Genomic DNA, 21,372 nt, shown 5'->3' with positions numbered 1-21,372 from the left:
TTTAGATCCGCGACTAGAGCGATCCCTCACTGTCACCCATTTGCCCGGCTGCACAGGCTCTACTTAAGCCGGAATCGACTCATGTAAAGTGTTCACTATGCTATGCGCATCCAAAACATCTGAAGCTCTAGCACTCTTACTATCCTCAATTAAAGTTTGGATGCGTGTTTCTAATTCTGAAATCTTCTCTGTCAACCTAACTGTCTCCTTACATTTATCACATATAAATCCTATATTGCAGACAGAGAAGGCTATGCTAAACATGTGACATGAAGTGCAGGTGACAATAACAGGACAAGACATTACTCACCGTGTTTGTTGACTGATTCTTACTCACCTGAGCTTTTATGAACTCAAAGGCGCGGACGCGCTAGAGAAAAATAAATAAATAAAAATAGCTGAGCGCACGGGTGGCGCGTTAACAGGCTAGCGAATTACTAGCATTTTGTGCTAGTAGTACTAATAACAGAAGCTAGCGATGTCAGGTTAATCTGAGATGTTGGGTAAAGTGTAGTAGTATAAACAACTAGAAATGGTAGTAAATGATGGTTCAAAACAAAGAAATACAAGGCTAAGACGGAGCTTACAGCACCGAAGCAAACAAACACACTCAAAGCAGGCAGCGAGGCCGACAGGAGCAATCGATCAGCGATCGAGCGATCAGCAATCAGTCCGCCGCATCATTAACCCGCTTATACCATGGTCACTTGTCAAATAACACATTTTTAAAACATTAGTTTATATTTTAATTAGTTTTTTACAAACAATAACTTGGTTTCCCTGGTTACGCCTGACGGTTTATTTACTAGGTGTCCTCTATCACTTTTTAATGGACACCCTGCAGCCAATCAGAATCGAGTATTCACCCAGACCATGGTATAATGCTTTATAAATTGTGAATCATGCCTGCCAAGCCTGAGCTTCTTCACGCCATGTCAGCCGCGCCTGTGTCTTCGGACGAGATGGCCGCCGCGCCTGAATCGGCTACGGAGGATGCAGCACTCATCATGGTCGCCACTGCGGTTTTGTGTGTGTGTGGGCAGCGCACACATCGGCTCCGGCCCGTGGGCCCTCAACCAAGAGGGCCGCCGCCCTTCCAGAGTCTCGTCCCGTCGAGGCCACCGCCATGCCCGAGCCAGAGACTTCAGCCAAGATTCAGCCACGCCCGAGTCTTTGACCAAGATGGCCGTCACCGCGCCTGAGAATTCGCGGCTGGTCCCTGAGCCCGCTTCAGCCCACAAGTCACCTCGAGAAGAGGTGTCCACGGAGGCTGTCTCCAAGACGCTTAGCCCTGAACGACCGGTTCCGCCCTGGCCCCCTGAGCTGCAAGCTCCGCCCTGGGCCCCTGAACTGCCGGTTCCGCCCTGGCCCCCTGTATCACCGGCACCGCCCTAGTTAGCCTCCAGCGCTCACTCACCTAAAGGATTATTAGGAACACCTGTTAAATTTCTCATTAATGCAATTATCTAATCAACCAGTCACATGGCAGTTGCTTCAATGCATTTAGTGGTGTGGTCCTGGTCAAGACAATCTCCTGAACTCCAAACTGAATGTCAGAATGGGAAAGAAAGGTGATTTAAGCAATTTTGAGCGTGGCATGGTTGTTGGTGCCAGACGGGCCGGTCTGAGTATTTCACTATCTGCTCAGTTACTGGGATTTTCACGCACAACCATTTCTAGGGTTTACAAAGAATGGTGTGAAAAGGGAAAAACATCCAGCATGCGGCAGTCCTGTGGGCGAAAATGCCTTGTTGATGCTAGAGGTCAGAGGAGAATGGGCCGACTGATTCAAGCTGATAAAAGAGCAACTTTGACTGAAATAACCACTCGTTACAACCGAGGTATGCAGTAAAGCATTTGTGAAGCCACAACACGCACAACCTTGAGGCAGATGGGCTACAACAGCAAGACCCCACCGGGTACCACTCATCTCCACTACAAATAGGAAAAAGAGGCTACAATTTGCACGAGCGCACCAAAATTGGACAGTTGAAGACTGGAAAAATGTTGCCTGGTCTGATGAGTCTCGATTTCTGTTGAGACATTCAGATGGTAGTGTCAGAATTTAGCGTAAACAGAATGAGAACATGGATCCATCATGCCTTGTTACCACTGTGCAGGCTGTTGGTGGTGGTGTAATGGTGTGGGGGATGTTTTCTTGGCACACTTTAGGCCCCTTAGTGCCAATTGGGCATCGTTTAAATGCCACGGCCTACCTGAGCATTGTTTCTGACCATGTCCATCCCTTTATGACCACCATGTACCCATCCTCTGATGGCTACTTCCAGCAGGATAATGCACCATGTCACAAAGCTCGAATCATTTCAAATTGGTTTCTTGAACATGACAATGAGTTCACTGTACTAAAATGGCCCCCACAGTCACCAGATCTCAACCCAATAGAGCATCTTTGGGATGTGGTGGAACGGGAGCTTCGTGCCCTGGATGTGCATCCCACAAATCTCCATCAACTGCAAGATGCTATCCTATCAATATGGGCCAACATTTCTAAAGAATGCTTTCAGCACCTTGTTGAATCAATGCCACATAGAATTAAGGTAGTTCTGAAGGCGAAAGGGGGTCAAACACAGTATTAGTATGGTGTTCCTAATAATCCTTTAGGTGAGTGTATGTAGGGCTGGGCGATTTAAATCGTGAGATTGTTATGCACATCTCGTCAGTAAAGCCGGTTCCTTGATTAGTAGTAAATCGCCATCACCTGCTTTCAGATGGAGCGGCATTTACTACAAAGAGCCGTAGTTAACTGACAAGCTGAGCCATATCGCATTAGTTATCGCTGGTGATACGTCCGCGATTTTAATGCGATATGGCTCAGCTTGTCAGTTAACTACGGCTCTTTGTAGTAAATGCCGCTCCATCTGAAAGCAGGTGATGGCGATTTACTACTAATCAAGGAACCGGCTTTACTGACGAGATGCGCATAACAATATCACGATTTAAATCGCCCAGCCCTAATATATATATATATATATATATATATATATACACACACATACATACTGTACATACATGCATACAGTAAATTAACTACATTAATTACTTTTTAAAACAAAAATGAACCATCACTGAACTTACTTAAGCTGGACTATGACGCTATTTTCTTCTAGATCTGCTGTACAGCCGACACAAACTTTGTTGCATTATTTTCCTGTTATCACTGTAAAGGTGCTTTAAAACAATCTGTATTGTAAAAAGTGCTATATAAATAAAGGTGACTTGACTTGACAATTCCATTACAATTCTTACTGAATCATTCTGGATTTACAAAAATCACTTTTGAATATATAAATATATATGATTGTTTTTAATATATATTCAATGTCTGTTCTGATTCTTTTTTTATGACGTTGGTATCATGCGATCACTGTAATTCTCTCTCTCGCTCTATCTTGCAAGTCTTCTTTAGTTTCTTGCTTTTCTCTCCTCCATGTATTTTGTGCTGGTTTTTTGTTCAGAATCATCTCTTTCTGTCTTCTGTCTGTCTAGCAGTGCATTCTTTCTCCCCTGCAGTGAATAGCAAGCTTGGCAGCTGAAAAGAGAAAGCAGGTGGAATTTTCTCTTATCTGTATTTCATTTAAATCCAAGTAGTATGAAGCTAAAACTGCTTCACCCTCATATCTCATGAATATCTCTTACAGCAGACAAATTCAATGGACTTCTTCCTTACTATAGGAAGATGAAAGTGGTCATATCCTGAGAAATCAAGTTTTCCTTGATGTTTTCAAAACAAAGGGTTTAATGTACAATGTTATGGAAACATTCTGGACTCACATTAAAGATGGATGACCCATCTCTAGATGCCAGAATATCATAAAGTCTTCATTGTGGAATTTTTTTGACAAAACCACCATAGCAACCACAGGGCAACATGGCAAAAATACTTAGAATACCTTAAGAACCGCATAGCAACACTCAACTTCTACTATTGGTTAATCATGCTGCAGTATAGTACTGTCCATCAGTCGATGTGAAAAAATCCCAGTAGCAACTTGTCTAAATATGTAAGTATGAATAATATTAATAATTACGATGAATAATATTAATAAGATGAATTACGATAAATAGTATTAATAAGGGTTATGTGTAACATGGTCATTGTAAAGTGTTAGCCTACTGTCTGTTCATTCAGGTGTGTGTAAATGTGCAAATGTTTTTCAGGCATGGGCTGCACACCATGATCCTGGTCCCTCTGAACACTCCAGGAGTGAAGAAGATAAGGCCGCTTACTGTTTTCGGACAAGACGGTGAGTTCTGATTAACACAATGTGCTGTGCCACATGAAGCTTATCAGATCTTCAACTCTTTGCTCTTGATCTTTTTTTCATCTCTGTGCTTTAAAGTAGGGCTGGGCGATATATCGCACGAGATTGTTATGCGCATCTCGTCAGTAAAGCCGGTTCCTTGATTAGTAGTAAATCGCCATCACCTGCTTTCAGATGGAGCGGCATTTACAACACAGTGCCGTAGTTAACTGACAAGCTGAGCCATATCGCATTAATTATCGCAGGCGATACGTCCTCAATAATTAATGCGATATGGCTCAGCTTGTCAGTTAACTACGGCACTGTGTTATAAATGCCGCTCCATCTGAAAGCAGGTGATGGCGATTTACTACTAATCAAGGAACCAGCTTTATTGACGAGATGCGCATAACAATCTCATGCGATATATCGCCCAGCCCTACTTTAAAGCCTCCTCTCTCACTATCGCTCCACTTCCTTATCACAACATTCTCCCTCTCAGCATCCTCTGTTTGATTTTGTCTGCTCTTCCACATCTGTCTTTCCACCATATCTTTTCAGTATATGTGATGACACAGATTAAAGAGGGTTCCCTTGCTTTTACTATACAGTGAAATATTGTTTATCTCTGTAGATGCGATCCATGGTGGCCATTTTGAGATCCACTTTGACAATGTGAGAGTTCCTGCTTCCAACATTCTTCTTGGTGAGTTTCATTCATCAGAGTGCGTGTGTGTTTGTCTGTGCACGTGCTGTACGCACCTACTCGTGTGTGTGTGTGTGTGTGTGTGTGTGTGTGTGTGTGTGTGTGTGTGTGTGTGTGTGTGTGTGTGAGTATGTTTGTGTACTGTTCTTGCAGATTAATGAGCCCACAAAAACTTCAATAACTTCAGCGTCCTGTGCACTTACTCACAGGGATAAAATAAGCTTTATTGGAATACTAGGAATTAATTTATTAAACCATAATAGATATTGATTAAAAGGACAAAACAAACTTGCCTTGTGGGTATTCACTGTTTGGTTTAACCTATTTTTTTACACCCAAGACTGGTTATGAAATGACTCAATTTGCCATGCACAGATTTATGCTTGTTTTATAATATAATTTTGCATTACTATTTGTGGAGCTGTCTGATTAATGTATGGTTGCCATTTGATTCATTGATTCATTTGCTCTCTGATTGTTTGTTTGTAGGTGAGGGTCGGGGCTTTGAGATCGCTCAGGGACGGCTGGGACCAGGTAGACTTCATCACTGCATGAGGGCTGTGGGGCTGGCAGAGTGGGCACTGGAACTGCTATGCCAACGTGCAGCTCATAGACAAGCCTTTGGAAAGAGACTGTACCAACATGTACGTATGTGATTGACTTAAAGTTTGTTGTTTTGGTTTGTTAATTGTACTACCTTGGATATGTTGTAGATTAGACTCTTTGATGCACAACCCTACATTATCATTTGAAAAATGAATGAATGAATGAATGAACATTCATTCATTATAATTAAAGAATATTTTGGGTCAGACTGTCCTTATGAAAAAGAAGTGTATTGAATGTGCACTAATGCACTTCAGATCATAAAAGGTTTACAAAGAAAACTTGCAAATAATATATTATTCATGAAATGAAAAGACCTCTTAAGTGCTCTAAATCTAAAATCGTGCTTTAAAGTTGTACACTTAGTTTTGACTAAAATACTAAAGCACATGTGAATTACTTGATTATAGTTTGATTAAGACTCTTCCATACCATGGTTTAAATATTGCACTGTTTAAATATTATTGTGCATAGAGAGTCTTAGACCTCAATAATGTAAGATGCTTGCCAGAGGAATCTTTTGGAATCTGCTCTGATTGACCGCTGGCTGGCCTTACCTCATAGCAAATGGCTCATTACTGACACCCAGTGGATGAGCTTTTTATATCAGCTGCTGTATTTGTAATTCATGCATCAATCCTGTATTTTTTGTTTGGTTTAATGTGTGTAATGTATTCAGTGTTTGTTTCTGGCTCTAGGAGGTGGTAGCTCATTGGATAGCAGAGTGTCGAATCGCCATTGCGCAGACGCGTCTGTTAACATTACATGCTGCTCACACACTGGACACACAGGGCAACAAGGCTGCAAGACAACAGGTAAAGTTTACTGTTATACTTTGTTGTTATCATTCTTTTTTTTTTTTCTTTGACATGATTATACATTTTCTGAATTGCACTTGAAATAATTAAACTGACTTGACAAAGTCTGTCTCACTCTTTTTGTCTGTCTCTCATGCTTTTAAACATCTCAATCACTCTCACTTAATGCATGAACTGAAACTCCAATAAATGATGGAAGATGTGCAGAAATCAACTCTGACAGACTGACCTTTCATAACACCACACGCACGCATGCACGCACACACACACAAAGTTAATCTCAGAACTCATATCCTCTCTTTCTGTCACTCCTCATCAACAGATGTGTCTGTTGGAGTGATATGTTCACATGGGATGTGTCCAGCTCCAGAGAGCAGTAGAGCCTGAGCAGCATAACTCCAGTCTTCAGTGTCACGTGATCCTTCAGAAATCATTCTAATATGTTGTTTTGCTGCTCAAGAAACATTTATTGTTATTATTGTTATCAATGTTGCAAACTGTTTTTCCTGCTTAACATTTTTGTGAAAACAATGATACCATTGAAAAATTTGTGGTAAGATTAAAAAAAGATAAATGAATGCCTGTATTCATCAAGGATGCATTAAATTGATTAAAGGTGACAGTGAAGAAAATTATAATGTTTCAAACCATTTCTATTTAATAAATGCAAATAAATTCTGTTCATTGAACTTTCTACTTTCTATCTGAAAAAAAAAGTTTCACCATTTCCATAAAAAATGTTAAGCAGTTCAAGTGTTTTGATAATAATAAGAAATGTTACCTGTGCACCAAACCAGCATATTAGAATGATTTTGGAAGGATCATGTGACTCTGAAACCTAGAGTAATGATGCTGAAAATTCATGCTTTGCGATCAAAGGAATACATTACATTTAAAAAATATTAAAATAGAAAACAGTTCTTTTAATTTGTGATAGTATTTGACAATATTACTGTTTTTACTGTATTTTTGATTAAATAAATGCATACTTGGTGAGCAAAAGAGACTTCAAAAACATATATGTTTTTTAATTTTTCCAAACTTTTGACAGGTACAGGTTGGATCAGGTGTTTTCAAAACTGGGGTGCAGGAGTCTGTAAGGGGATGCAAAGGGATGTGTGAAAGATATGAGAATTTTTGTTAAGGGCTGTTAAAGTTCATGTGTGTACTTAAAGTATTAAAAATGAATTATTATTATTATACTTTCACCAAATCATGAGGTAGTGATTTGTTTAGTACAATTAATGACAATGTAAATATCAATTTAGGAAACAGTTATTTAATTTTGGTCATAATATCTGTAAATAAATTTTTTATTATTATACATTAGAATACTTAATTATATACATTAAAATATATTAATATTTTGAGAAGGGGGTCTCTTGCAAGATCATCATTATTTTTTCAGGGTCTTTATTACAGACCCCCTGACATGGTGATGAAAAAGAAATCAGATGAGAGTAAATAAAAAATATATATTTCAGTGATTTTGCGTTTGCTCACAAAACTTTTGTGTTCACCCGGGAAACTTTTGTATTCTCTCACAAAATGTTTTGCGATACCTCAAGAAATACATTTTGTGTTGTCTCCCAAAAGTATTACGTTCCCCTGGGAAAATTTGCAAAAGCATTGGAATATAGTGAAAGTTCCTTTGCATGAAACTCAAAAGCCATGAAATGTAATTTTTTTTCTCTTATTTTATTTTTCCCACCATCACCATGTCCCTTCAGGGGCTCCATACTTAGACATCAAAAAGTTTGAAAGTGCTTATGTAAATGCCCCTCTAAATAGTTGACAAATTGAATTAACTATTAATTAAATACTGACCAGGGTCAGAGACTAACTTTTCCATTAAAGGGGCATTCCACCCATTTGAACATTGTTTTTTATTTAAAGTGGGTCATATATGTAGTCGAAATGTAAAATAAATTTTGAATTTGGTGTCTTCGTGACCGAGGAAAGACAAAAAATAACTTCAGGACGCATTTGTATGAAAGACAACAACTCCCACAATGCACCACATTGCACAGCTCCGCAAGCCACTCCCACTAATCCAGAAAGCGCATATCTGCCTATAAGAGAAATCACTCTTCCGTCTACAAGGCTAGCTACCACCAGAGCTTGAAATTCATTTCACACAAAATGTCTAGTTAGTTGGCGAACTCATTAGTGCATTACTCCTCGTTTGTATTTCTTTCGAAAAGGTGAATTATTGCATGGTACCTGGATGTTCAGTCAGAACATATGCGGTGCGAAACTAGGATAGTTCACAACACAAACGTCCATGTCCTCGTCTGATTCAGAGATTTCGTCCAGGAGAAATTGTCATTGTTGAAATTCTTTGCCGCAGACGGACTCTATCTCTGTGTTCGTAGCGGTTCGTAGTTGCATAGTGAGATCACCGGCGCCACCAGTCCGCCCTAACTCGAGCCAGTCCGGGCTCCTCGTCCGCGGCAGGCAGGTCTTCTGCCTCGGCTGCTCTTCGCTATAATGCGGCTTGTAAAGGTAGCCACAAACACCTGATTCAAGCATCAGACTTCCGAAATCCTCTTCTTCTATATCATATTGAGCACTCTCCTCCGCTATTGTCATAACTTTACATCTGTCTCCACAGCGCCTGTTAGCTTAGCTTCAAACAAGATGGAGGATATTGCTTTCAGTTTCAGAGAGTAAAGTCCCACCCACTGATCTGTAATAGGTCTGTAGCGTGAGCGGTTCCCACCCCCTGGGAAAGATGAGGACCGAGTGTCTGTAGTCTCAACAGAAATCCCCCCCTTTTACACTTCCTCCTACAATGACGCAAAATGACGATTTTTGCGTCATTGTAGGAGGAAGTGTAAGAGGTAAATAACGGATTTCTCCCGTCTCAGGGGAAAATGAGAGAGTGTTGCACAACCATTCAATAGTATGACTGGGTTTCTAACAATGCAAAGCTTAATGCAAATGGGTGGAGTGTCCCTTTAAGGGGTTTTATTTGGCACCTGAAATTGACATGTTTATTCACACAAACTGCTTAATGCTGCTAGACGGTGGCGTTAATGTATACAAAAATAATATCCTCATCTACTGTAATAATGGAAAAAAGTAATAGAAAGTAAAACCATTCTATTTTAAAACTTAATAAAAACACACGTCTTAATCCAGTTCCCCTTCCAGCCCTCAACTCTCTCCATATACACACTTTAAACCTTCTGCCATGCGGTCCATTGCGGTTGTGGCAGGGGCCATTTGCTCAACTTCAGTTTCTCTAGGTTCCGACAGAATAGTAGGGCTCTGTATCCCACTGGCTGTAGTCACGGTAACACAGTGTTCAGGCTTCAGCTAATAGAGATGAAGCATATTCTTGCAGCGATTCTGTTAATGTTAGCCTACCTGCTGTTTCCTCCTTGCTGAACCAACACCTTATGTTTGATTCATATTGTGGGTTCGGAGAAAAGCCAAACACCTTAAGCACGTCTCCTGCTGGGGTGGTTTTAAAAGTAGATACATGCGTACCCATCACTGTATACAGCCCGTTTATGAATTCTGCACATTAGTTTATTATGAGGCCCAGTCCTCCAGCAGATGGGCGAACATAATTGCAGATTTCATATTTATCTGCTCATGTCTGTGTATTCAAAATTAAATGTCTTGTTGGATGCATACCAGATCCACACAAATCTATAATTGTACGAAACAACCGAGGATTACGTTAGTGAGATGGAATCTTATTAGCTTTTACTGCATGTTCCTGTGGAGATGTCTCTGCCTGTAAGGTCCCAGTGTGGTACTTTTTAATTAAACCACTCTCAAATGAAGGACATAAGCAAAACAAACACACGCACACAGATCTGTTTGCCACCCATAATATCTTGATCTTGTGGGATTTTTTTTTTTTTCTTCTTCATTAGATTGCTATGATAAAGGTGGCGGCAGGCAGGATGGCAAGTAAGGTGGTGGACTGTGCCATTCAAGTTTACGGTGGTGCAGGAGTGTCTGATGACTTCCCACTTGCAGAAATGTGAGTAAATTATTGTTTCCTGAAAACATGTGTACATCATATTTTCATTTGCTGAAATTTTGTAGGTGAGGTAAATGAGTTTCTAAATTATTTCAAGTATCATGGAATTTCCATAAAATACTATTGAAAGACATTGCTTTTATCTTGAAGAAAATACCATGTGGTGTATATACTGTATATACAGTGCCATTTAAGTATGAATATATGAATCAGAGGACCTTGATATCTATATCTATAATCAAGACAAGGTTTTGGAATGTATAGAGATATTATTTAGTGTTAACATCTGCGAAACATCATGCGTTACATCATGCATTCAAAACGCATGCACAGAAGCTGCTTCTCAGACAGCATGCAGTATCGAATTGAGTTCTTTTCTTTTTTTTTTTGAGATAATGAATTATGTCAAAATGCCCATTTTTGTGAGTCAGATCTGCATCATGTGCGTCAGGTCTTAAAGTGACACCAGCCTTAAAAAAACCTGCTGCTGTCTGTATCATTAATGTTATTCAAAGAACAAAAAAGAAAAGAAAATCATTCACAGCTCTTGACTGAATCACTTTTGTAGCTTAAATAATGATTTATCTGTATTCAATTACACAGTGAAGACTACGCAGTGTTTTTTTCACATTTACTTTTCTTAATTTCTGTAGTATTTGTTACCTGAATCTGTTAAAAGTTATTTAAAAGTTGTTATATATTTTAAACCATATTAAATAATTGTTTGTTGATGTTGATATTAATTAATAATTAACTTATGTTACAATTATTATTATTATTATTAATGCGGTGTGTAATATTTGATTTGATTTGATCAAATTCAAAAATTTGATACTTGTAAATAATTATACTAGTGTTAAGAGTTTCATTTTTATTTATTGATGATGATAATAATTTCATAATAATAATCAAAAATATACATTTTATTATTATTATTGATGTATAATCATTGTAAATTAAAAATAATTGTTCTAGTGTTTTTAGTATTAAGAATTAAATAATTTATTGATGATAATTCTACTAATAGTCATAATTATATAAATGTTACAATCATTATTGTAATTATTATTATAATTTTATACCATAAACAGTCAACCTTCTTAAAGCTATTTGATAGCTATTTGAGAATCACTAGAAGTTTTTTGTGATGTGCTGTCATATTAAAAGCATTTTTGTGTGGTTATATGTTTATATAGGTATGCTTATGCACGGACTCTACGCATAGCTGATGGACCTGATGAGGTTCATTTGTCCTCCATTGCTCTCCTGGAGCTCCGAGACCAACAGAGACGAGCCCAAGCTAAACTCTGATTCACCTTAAAACAGCCAAACACAAACTTCTTAATTATTTCTTGAAAATGACTAACAACTATTTTAGAAAAACAGTGATTAAATTCCAAGTGACCTACTTAAACAGAAATAAGCAATATATCATACTCTTATACTCTAATCATTATGGGATATCACAAGTACGTACATAATATAAAGAAAATGTTTGAAAGTTCAATTTGTGTCTTTAATTGAAATGTGACTGTACTTTTTAATTTAATGTAGATCAAATATTATTATAAATTAATAGATAATGTGTTTTTTTCTTTTCTTTTTAATTCTGTTATCAAAAATGCCTGTTTGCGAAATGGGAATACAGCACATTATATAGCAATATAATTGTTTTTTGTAAACTAACTGCACGATTCCTCTCTTACACATGTGCTATCCACTGGACCACTACCCATCAGACTTAAAGGGGTGGTTGATTATGTTTTCACTTTTCTAACCTTAGTTAGTGTGTAATGTTGCTGTTTGAGCATAAACAACATCTGCAAAGTTACAATGCTCAAAGTTCAAAGAAAAGGGAGATATTTTCTTTTAAAGAAATTGCTTTTTAAGGACTACAACAAACGGCTGGTAGGGACTACACGACATTCCTCCCGGGTTAGTGACATCACTAACCCTAAAATTTACATAAGCCCCGCCCCCAGGAACGCAATTTATAGATTTTTAAGACAGAATATGCTAATTGATGACTAGAAGATAACTACACATAAGCTACATAAATTCATCATGTTGCATTCTACATTGTCTGACTCCGGTTTGAACATAAAAGGCTAAAAGTTTTAGAAATTTAGAAACACTTTTACCTGTGTGAGGTAAAAGGACACAAGTTGTTGCAGCTCCGCCCTCTGTGCCGGGAGCAGCAGTTCATTTGCATTTAAAGGGACAGGACACAAAAATGGTGCGTTTTTGCTCACCCTCAAAAAATGACAATTTTAACATGCTACATAAAAATATCTGTGGGGTATTTTGAGCTAAAATTTCACATACACACTCTGGGGACATCAAAGACTTATTTTACATCTTGTTAAAAGGGCATTATACCACTCCTTTAAGCAGACTGGTGTGAAGAATGTGTGTGTTTAAATATTGCATCTCTTCATGTCTCTGTGTCATGGCTTCCTCCCAGAATTTCCATCCCACCTCATCAGATCTTGTTTAGTTGTCCTTAAGTCTGGTGTGTTTATAAAAGCCCTAGTGCTAGTGTGTGTGTTTTTTTGAGTGTGTTATGTCGGTTGGCCTAGTTCTATGTCACTAAATGGATTACTCTTTAATGGATTACTGCATTTTCTCAGTCCCTCCTTCAGAACTGGAAGGACATTATGCACAGATGGGCTGGTAGTTTGGTACCTTATATAGACACATGCACACACACAGACAACAATGGGCCGTCTGTTGCTATAGATGAAGTCTGAGTGTTTTCTCTCTAATTGGGCATCACCGATCTCTCTGCCAAAGTGCTCTGGCAGTCTGCAAGCATACTGGCTTTTTGCTGGTCTTGCATAACCAGACAAGTCTGCTCCACTTTTGCAGTGCACTGGGCCAAAAATCGCCCACTTAGGTAGGAAACCACTGTTTGACCAACATTTAAAGCTATAAACCTGACATAATAAGCTGTGTACCCTGACTCCCAGAAGGCAAAGCCAGCCAATCAGATTAGAGCTTGCCAGATTGAGAAAATGCTTTCCCAGCAATATGCATCAGACAGGCAGTGTACAGACCTTTTTAGATATTAAACATTATATATGATTTTCTTCTCTCAAAAGATTAATTTAAACCTTTAAAGTTTGAAATAATCAGTTTTATGGGAAGAAGTCCAGACCATCCACACTGAAGAAAGGTTATTTAATCAGGAATCTACAAAAGATTTTAGATATATTGTATCGTTTCAAGCAGTGTATATAGACTTCTATAACTTAGTACAACATTGTTCAGAATCATATTAGCAAAAGATAATTAAACTATAAACTTTCTTTTAAATGAGTATTATGCAGGTTTTGAAGCTTAGTATGCTGCATATATGTTCATTTTGAAGTAGTTTTTTTGTGTGTGTAATTGTAAATTCTGGGACCGTCCAAATTTTGTCATTAATAGTGATAACATTATCTGCACAACAGAGTCTACTCTCTTTAAGTACATAATCTCAGATTTAAATTAGTTAGAAAGTCAACAGGAAGTCCAGCAGAAGTAAGTGTGGGTCTGGTGCTTCAAAGAACATCTCATGAGCATGTGTTATTCCTCACATTCTTCTTTCTCTTGGGTGCACTTCTTCTGGACCTCTTCTTCACAGACTAAAATAGAGATGGAGTTGTACTTATAACCTTTGACACTGAATTGTCAGAAATGTGTGTATGTTTGAGAGAACTTACCTTTAATGCACCCACTTTTGGATGGGGAACATCCTCGAACTGTCTATGCACACTTACAACCTGTCGCAGAGATCATCAGAGTTTATTCTTTTTTCAGCTTTTTGAAGTGGCCGCATATTTAACGTCTGTACAGTACCATAATACATACAATGGTAGTAGATGATAATATCATAGTACCATTTTGATAAATTGCACTATTGTTGTTTAAGTCTAATTTGTGTATATCATCACTTGCGATTTAAAATGTTATTGTGGCTGTCTTGGATATGCACCTGTAGTGGGTTAGTTGCATGGTTGTGGGAAAGAAGTGAGTAAGAGCCGATACGAGACCTGTTGGGCTTCTTCTTACTGGCATTCAAATGCCGCCTCGACCTATCGGTCTAAAGTACAGAACAAAAATGACATGAACTTTTATACTCTCTCTCTCTCGTTTTTTGCAGAGAGTACAAAATGTTTTTCTCTTATGTTACATGAATGTGTTTCTCACCTGGATGAGTGTGTTTGGAGATCCTCTGACTGAGTAAGATCCAGGCTGTTGATTGAGTTGAGCTTGTCTTCGCATCCTCACCTGAGAATAGAGAATGGATGTTGGCAAATTTTTGCCTTATGATCAAAGAAAAAGTCACATTATAAATACTTATTTCAAAAAACTGTTCTTTCTATTCATAAAATAAACCATTATTAAAATTGCATCACAGTTTTCAAAAAAAATATCATGGAGCACAAATATTTTCAACATTGATGATAATAAATGTTTCTTGAGCACCAGATCAGCATATTACAATGATTTCTGAAGGATCAAGTGACAGTAAAGACTGGAATAATGATTGTTGAATGCTTTGCCATCACGAGAATAAATTACATTTTAAAATATATTAAAATAGTTAAATTTTTTATTGTAATAAGTTTTCACAGTATTAGAGTTTTTATTGTATTTTTGATCAAATAAATTTAGCCTTGGTGAACATATGAGACATTTCTAAAACATTAATAATCTTACTGACCCCAAACGTTTAAACTGTATGCCACAGACTCACCAGAGAAGAGAAGGGATCTTCTTCAACCTATGAAAGGACATGAAAGAGGATTATTATTGGGATATTAATTATTTTAACAGCAACTTATTGTTCCAAACTAGTGTTTATATGGCCTCCACGGTTGGTTTTGTAAAGATGGCTATCTGTGGAGATTGCTTGTTTGGAAAACAATCCACAATAGTAACTGTTTGAGCTAGACAGTTGGTCTGTTTAATTTCCTTTCTCTGGAGTCTGTATATTACTAAATAAATATTGATCAAAGCTCTGATAATTGGCCACTGTATAATACTTCTCAGTACACATACTGTATATGCTTTGTAATTAATACTTTTCTTCACAACCAAGCCACTATTTAGTTTTATTAAATTATTTATTTGTTCATAAATTTAAAACTTCTTTTAAGTGACTAAAAGAAATAATAAGATTAAACTCTCTCAGCACTCCTACTATTTCCTCCATTGCATCCCTTCCTTTCCACCTCAATATCTTAAAATGTACTGCATTCACTTAAAACAATTTAGACATTAAAGAAGCGCAGCATTTATGATGTTTCTTTCTTTATTAACCAGCCACATCTAGCAGAGTAGCAGCACATAGTTCCCTAGAAATTACTGTTTCAGAAAGCCAAGAAAAAGAAAGCATTGTTTTCCAAGTACTGTTGAACTATGGAAATTCATCTGAACCTACCAAATTGAAGTTGAAGTGCAACCGTAGAGAGTACATGAGTGTTTGTGTGATAGTTCACACACAGGTGTGTGTATTCATGTCTGTATGTTAACTCTGGACATGAGACAGAAGAAATGGAAAACTAAGCAAGTGGAAAGTAGCGCTCTGACACGTTGAAATGCCATGGAAAGTTGGAGACGTTTGGTATTTCAGGGTATTTTGGGATGACAGACTTTTGAGTCACAGCTCTTCAGACTCCACGGTAGCGAAGAGTGAAATGACATCTGTGTCTGTGGTTCTGACCCTTCAAACACATCTGGTCAGTGTCTTTACTGCCTCCTTTAACATCTAAAAATACTCATAATGCCTCATGGCCAGTATAATTGCCCTATTATCTTGCTTTGCCATTGTGACGCAAAACCAAGCTGGAATGGAAACTTGTGGGTTAGCATTCCAAGGCTTTTACTGTAGTCCAGTGTAGACCATAAACTACAAAGTCTTGTTTCTTACATTAAGTTCAGTGATTTGCCTGAAATGAACTTAAGCACAGTTGTATTTTGATGTAATGTGTAATTAATGTGCTGTTAATATGTAATGAATGTGTTATAAATATGATTACACAAGTAAACCCAACTGTACTAGTACCACTAAAAAGCACTTTAAGCAAACTATGATGCATCCCAAATGGAGCGTATTGTATTCTTCAGCCATGCAAGATCTCAAACCAGACCTTACCTTGACCTCTGTAACCTGTGTGCCGGCACAGTCCACACTTCTGCTCGTGCAGTCCAGAGCATGTGTAAGCAGACAACCCTGTAGACAAAGCAGACAGACCCATAGCATTGTGGCCATAGCTGCAAGAGCGTGTTAGTGTGTTAAGAGATCAGAGGCTCTGTGGAGCTCCCTCTCTTAGTGCAATAGTTTTATACTCTCAGTCCTAATGGAGACCAGATGGAGATGAGAGAGAAAAGACCATGCCAACCACACGCACACACAGACACACACATCCGCAGTTGTCTGCATAGCAGAGAAACCTCGAACATATTCAAGCAGTTAGAAGAACTGAAACCCAAAAGCTTGCAACCACAGAAAACACACATTCTTATAAGACATAGACAAATATATCATACACACTAGCAAATAGATGGTGTCAGTTATTGATTACAATATATCTAGACCTAGAATATAGAGAAAGTTTGTTGTAACTGAAAACAACATTTTCTAAAGAGATGGAGGAATTTGTGGGGTTGTTTAAAAAAAAAAAAAAAAAAAAAAAACTTCTTTAGCAGCTTTCTGCGGCCACATAATAATCACATTCCAGCCTGTGGAACATAGCGAGGATGCTTTGAAGTTACTGTTCTTATATGAGAAAAGGCATGTTCAAAGTGTTCACTCAATATCCCATGCAGATAAAATAACTACTAAGCTTTTAAATAAACAACACACTTTGACATATGTGTGCACACTTACAGACACACATTTAAATCTCAGACACATGGACATGGCATGGCAAAGGCAAACATCCAGTCCCAGGGCTGAAGAGATGGCCAGTAACACTGGTTTGGCAGTTTTCAAGAATTTCAGATTTATTTCTAAAAGACATTGCCACCCCCCACCCCCATCTCTCTCTCTCTCTCTCTCTCTCTCTCTCTCTCTCTCTCTCTCTCTCTCTCTCTCTCTCTCTCTCATAATGATGTGGAATATTAAATGTTTATATTTCCTTAAATAAATATTCTGGGTTCAATACAAGCACTTATGGCATACTGTTGATTGCCACAAATTAATGGTAACACTTTATAAAAAAACTAACTTTAGTAGTATTGCATCCTTCATATCTCCAAAACGTCTTTAGTTTTATTATATTTATAAGTTAAAGATTGGCTGTACCGAGTCTTTCCGGAAAAAACCGAGCGGCTGGGGGCGGGCCGTGTGGGCGGTGTGCTATAGCTGTGCTAACTGATCTAACAACAACACAGAGAGACATTTGAAGTAGTTTACTCACCGTGACTGCTCGATCCTTAAGCATTAGACGATCTGCAAATAAGTCGATCTGGGCTTTGTTTATAAAACAATCATCGTCGAAATGCAGGGAACAAAGAGTCGTGCACAACCTCCGTTGATGCTTCGAAAAAACAAACTCCATCCACTATTCCCTTAACGCTGGGTTCTTTGGGAATCTGTGCAGGGTTGTCTTGCCCTGCCAACCAAAAACCCACTTCTTTGGTGACATTGACTTCCCTAAAAGCCGAGCATAGCGCTTTGAGGTAACGTACTGCTTTCGCTCTCTTCTCTCTCTGGTCTGCGAGTGCGCGCGCGGCCGCGGAGAAGTGCCCTTAGGACCCATATAAGGAAATTCCGCTCTATCTTACGTAAGACAGAGCCATACTCGAAAAAAACTTTCCGAAACTTGTGACAAACCGGAAGGAGTATTTTTGGAACAAAATACTCCTTCAAACGTACAACTTAACTTTTGAAACTTTGTCCATGTTTAGCATGGGAATCCAACTCTTTAACAGTGTAAAAAACTCAGTATGCATGAAACAGCAATTCACCCCGCCTTTAAGACAAGTAAGTGGTTGCCAAGATGTTGCTATGGTTTTCGTTTTCTAGAATGTTGCTATGTGATTTCTAGGGTGTTATGGATTGCTGGTGATTACATACTTCTCCATGTAAAAAGAGCAAACCCCCAGGTCTCTGTGATTGTAATCTTTATAAATGGCACTGTAAATGGATTGGATTTTCTACCTATTTAATCATCTGCCAAGAAAAATCTGCTTGTCTATTTGTCTTGAAAGAAACATTATGGCATGCATCTAAAGACGGAGAAGGAAAATATCCCAAAGAGCTTGAGTTGCAGTATAAGTGCACACTTGTCGACATCTCATCCCTCACAGGAGGGCGTTTGAGTTTTGAAAGAAGGGACTAAAAATTGAGAATATACTCAGCACTTTCTGCATAGTCATCGGTTTGATAGATCTGCTGACTGCAGAAAAGGAAAGGAAGCAGCTCTGTTCAGTTTAAATTCATGAATTTTTAGTTTCTGATTCTATACAAAGAGACTGCTTTCCCCAAACAGCTATTAGTTTTTGTGCAGGAGTGATAAGTGATTTAAAATGAAGAAACATGACTAACAATGCATAAAACGCATTAAAGGTAAGAGTTTTAATTTTGTCTGGGAAATGAGCCCTGATTTGGTTAAATGCAGTAGCTGGTAAAACATAGATTCATCATCATTTAATTTGTCTACTTTAAATTTACACCAATAAATCATGATATTAAGCGTAGCGTCAGTTCTGGCAGGTCACGTTAGTCAAGCTCACATCAGCTGACACTCAGCTGATCCATGTCTATAGGAATACGACGCCTATCACTCACTGCATATATATATAAGCTTCTTCAGTATTATCAGCAGCTATCGCGTTTCTCAGGAGCCAATTCCCTCCTCCATCCCCAGCTCCTCCTCTCGTCAGTCAGTTTGGCATTCTGATTCCCCTTGAATAAGACTAAATTCTCGAATTATGTTATACTTTAAAATCTTGAATTAATGATAACTGTAATACATTCATGTTGGTTCTGTTCTGTTTACCCTAAGGGGGGTTATTGCTGCTCTCCCAGAACAGAACCATCCATTTCAGAACCAGTTCTTGCCCAGAACAGAACCATACCGCCAACTGTATGCTATTGCCAATTGTATTTGACGATAGTGGTCCTGACAGAATTACCCTTTTGAGTGTCTTTGAAGAGCACATTCATAAGCCTTAGTCAAATAATCACTTGCTGAACATCTCATACATGTTTCTTCGTGAGATACAAGAAAAACATTTATGGAAGCAGATGTTTTACTGTAACTGACGCTGCGGAGTGAGCTTAGCATTCTATACATTGCAACATTCTTGTGGTGCAGATATTTACCACAGAATAACAAAAACACAGACACACTGACAGAATAATACTTCAAGTGGGCTGGCTTGCAAACTCTAGTGGTTTTCACCCTTCAGACTGCTTTGGACATTATCCTAAGAAAACGTTTATAAAATATATTAAATTGAGCTGCGTTCTTCGTACATGCTCTCAATAATAAATTTAATTTCTTCCTTTCAGGAGACTTCCTGGAAACTCTTGACTCCAAGTTCGGAATAAAATCAACCTAGGGTCCTTTGCACCATGACCTCGAGCCAAACACCCCCCAGAAGCCCTTTTTCCCTTGGTTGAACATTATTAAAGTTAGAACTTATTTAGAGAAATCAGCCGGATGGCTTAGTGTAGGCGCTAATGGATCCTATGATATATCTCATAAATTACCCAACAAATAATGCCCAGAATGGTACCAAACTTATACAGTAGTACAAAAAGGTTCTGTACTCATAAAACGAGGCTTTGGAAAGTCGGAGTTATATTAATAAACACCCTGACGCTTCCGAGCTTTATAATGGCAGTGGATTGCAACCATTAGTTTGAAGCTCAACAAAAGTGCATCCATCCATTATAAAAGAACTCTGCCAATGGCAATCTACTGCCATTATAAAGCTCGGAAGCGTCAGGGTGTTTATCAATATACCTATTGTATTCGTCTGAAAGAAGAAATTCATATACACCTAGGATGGCTTGAGGGTGAGTAAATCATGGGGTACTTTTCATTTTAAAGTGAACAAATCCTTTAACTGACTAAACAGAGGTTTAGTAAGCTGTGAACCCTTCTACAAGGCTATGAAAATAATAAACTGATGGTTCTTTTCATAGTAAAATTATTTTTTTCCATTAATTTTCGGCCACCGACTATGTCACCCTTGGGTATAATAATGTGGAAATGTGGGTATACTGTAATATATAAAAATACTAAACTTTATTGATACAAAATGTAAAAAAAAAGATTTAAAAAGAAGAAATTACTTTAAAGTGATACCTCAGTGATACTATGCAGCGTCTGATAGCTCTCTGTTTCCAATAACAAAAGAAAAAAAGGAAAACACAATACAAAGAAACAATTTAAATAAAGACTGCAATTTATCCAGTTCACCCTTCAAAAGTGTCAAATGACACAAGCTGAAGCAACACAACCACAAAAGATCTTTCCACCCGTGGGACTCCAGCTCCTGCAATAAATAAAAAAATAAGTAAATAAACTATCAAAACTTAATTAAATTTAATCACAGTTTGATGGTTTCATACAGTTCAGTCACGAAGTAGACAAGAGTGATGGGTAAATCACAAAAATATCACAATAAACAATATATAAATAATAATAAAAATAATATAGCTGCAAGCAGCGATGACGGGCCCAAGCCGGTGGCACCGCCACCCTGGTGCCTTTAGGGTAACTGTGCACGACGGGCAATATGAAGTTAAATCCGGTAAATGTAAAAGAACCATATCAAAATTGTCTGAATACACCACATTTTTTTTGCATCAGCTGGTACAGCCAGCCACAACAGCCACATCCATGAGATCATTTAAATTTAGATGGATTTCATGTCATAAGATGTCATAGCATTTTGAACGAATCGGTTGACTCAAAGATTCAGTGATCAATCCATAAACATCTGTCTCATTCATGACTGACTCAGTCGTTTGAA

At 38.1% G+C, this 21,372-nt stretch overlaps 2 protein-coding genes across 2 annotated transcripts in view; one reads left to right on the top strand and one right to left on the bottom strand.

Annotated features, from left to right (window-relative positions):
- acad11 (acyl-CoA dehydrogenase family, member 11) overlaps positions 1–11,899 on the top strand; it is a 78,400-nt gene extending 66,501 nt beyond the window's left edge. The window contains exons 15-20 of the mRNA XM_079862911.1: positions 4,180–4,265; positions 4,897–4,968; positions 5,458–5,612; positions 6,273–6,389; positions 10,283–10,392; positions 11,589–11,899. Of these exons, the coding sequence (XP_079719037.1) occupies positions 4,180–4,265; positions 4,897–4,968; positions 5,458–5,612; positions 6,273–6,389; positions 10,283–10,392; positions 11,589–11,703 (655 nt within the window). The 3' untranslated portion in view covers positions 11,704–11,899. The remainder of the gene's footprint in view (positions 1–4,179; positions 4,266–4,896; positions 4,969–5,457; positions 5,613–6,272; positions 6,390–10,282; positions 10,393–11,588) is intronic.
- A 2,028-nt stretch (positions 11,900–13,927) lies between these two features.
- Positions 13,928–16,803, bottom strand: LOC307153463 (uncharacterized protein). The gene is made up of 6 exons (XM_079862916.1): positions 16,535–16,803; positions 15,134–15,160; positions 14,584–14,664; positions 14,369–14,476; positions 14,097–14,156; positions 13,928–14,018 (listed from the first exon to the last, which is right to left on the bottom strand). The coding sequence occupies exons 1-6, from the start codon at positions 16,649–16,651 to the stop codon at positions 13,947–13,949; spliced, it is 465 nt and encodes a 154-aa protein (XP_079719042.1). The 5' UTR covers positions 16,652–16,803; the 3' UTR covers positions 13,928–13,946.
- Between the last annotated feature and the right edge of the window lie 4,569 nt (positions 16,804–21,372).

Source organism: Squalius cephalus, assembly GCF_949319135.1.
Source record: "Squalius cephalus genome assembly, chromosome: 25".
Lineage (NCBI taxonomy): Eukaryota > Metazoa > Chordata > Actinopteri > Cypriniformes > Leuciscidae > Squalius > Squalius cephalus.
Note: the sequence above shows the minus strand (reverse complement) of the source record. Positions and strands in the feature narration are given on the sequence as shown.

Coding starts and splice junctions, on each gene's coding strand:
- LOC307153463 (XM_079862916.1), bottom strand. CDS start 16,651: ATGGCCACAATGCTATGGGTCTGTCTGCTTTGTCTACAGGGTTGTCTG. Junction 15,161..16,534: donor CACAGGTTACAGAGGTCAAG/GTAAGGTCTGGT, acceptor GTCCTTTCATAG/GTTGAAGAAGATCCCTTCTC. Junction 14,019..14,096: donor CAAAAGTGGGTGCATTAAAG/GTAAGTTCTCTC, acceptor TCTCTATTTTAG/TCTGTGAAGAAGAGGTCCAG.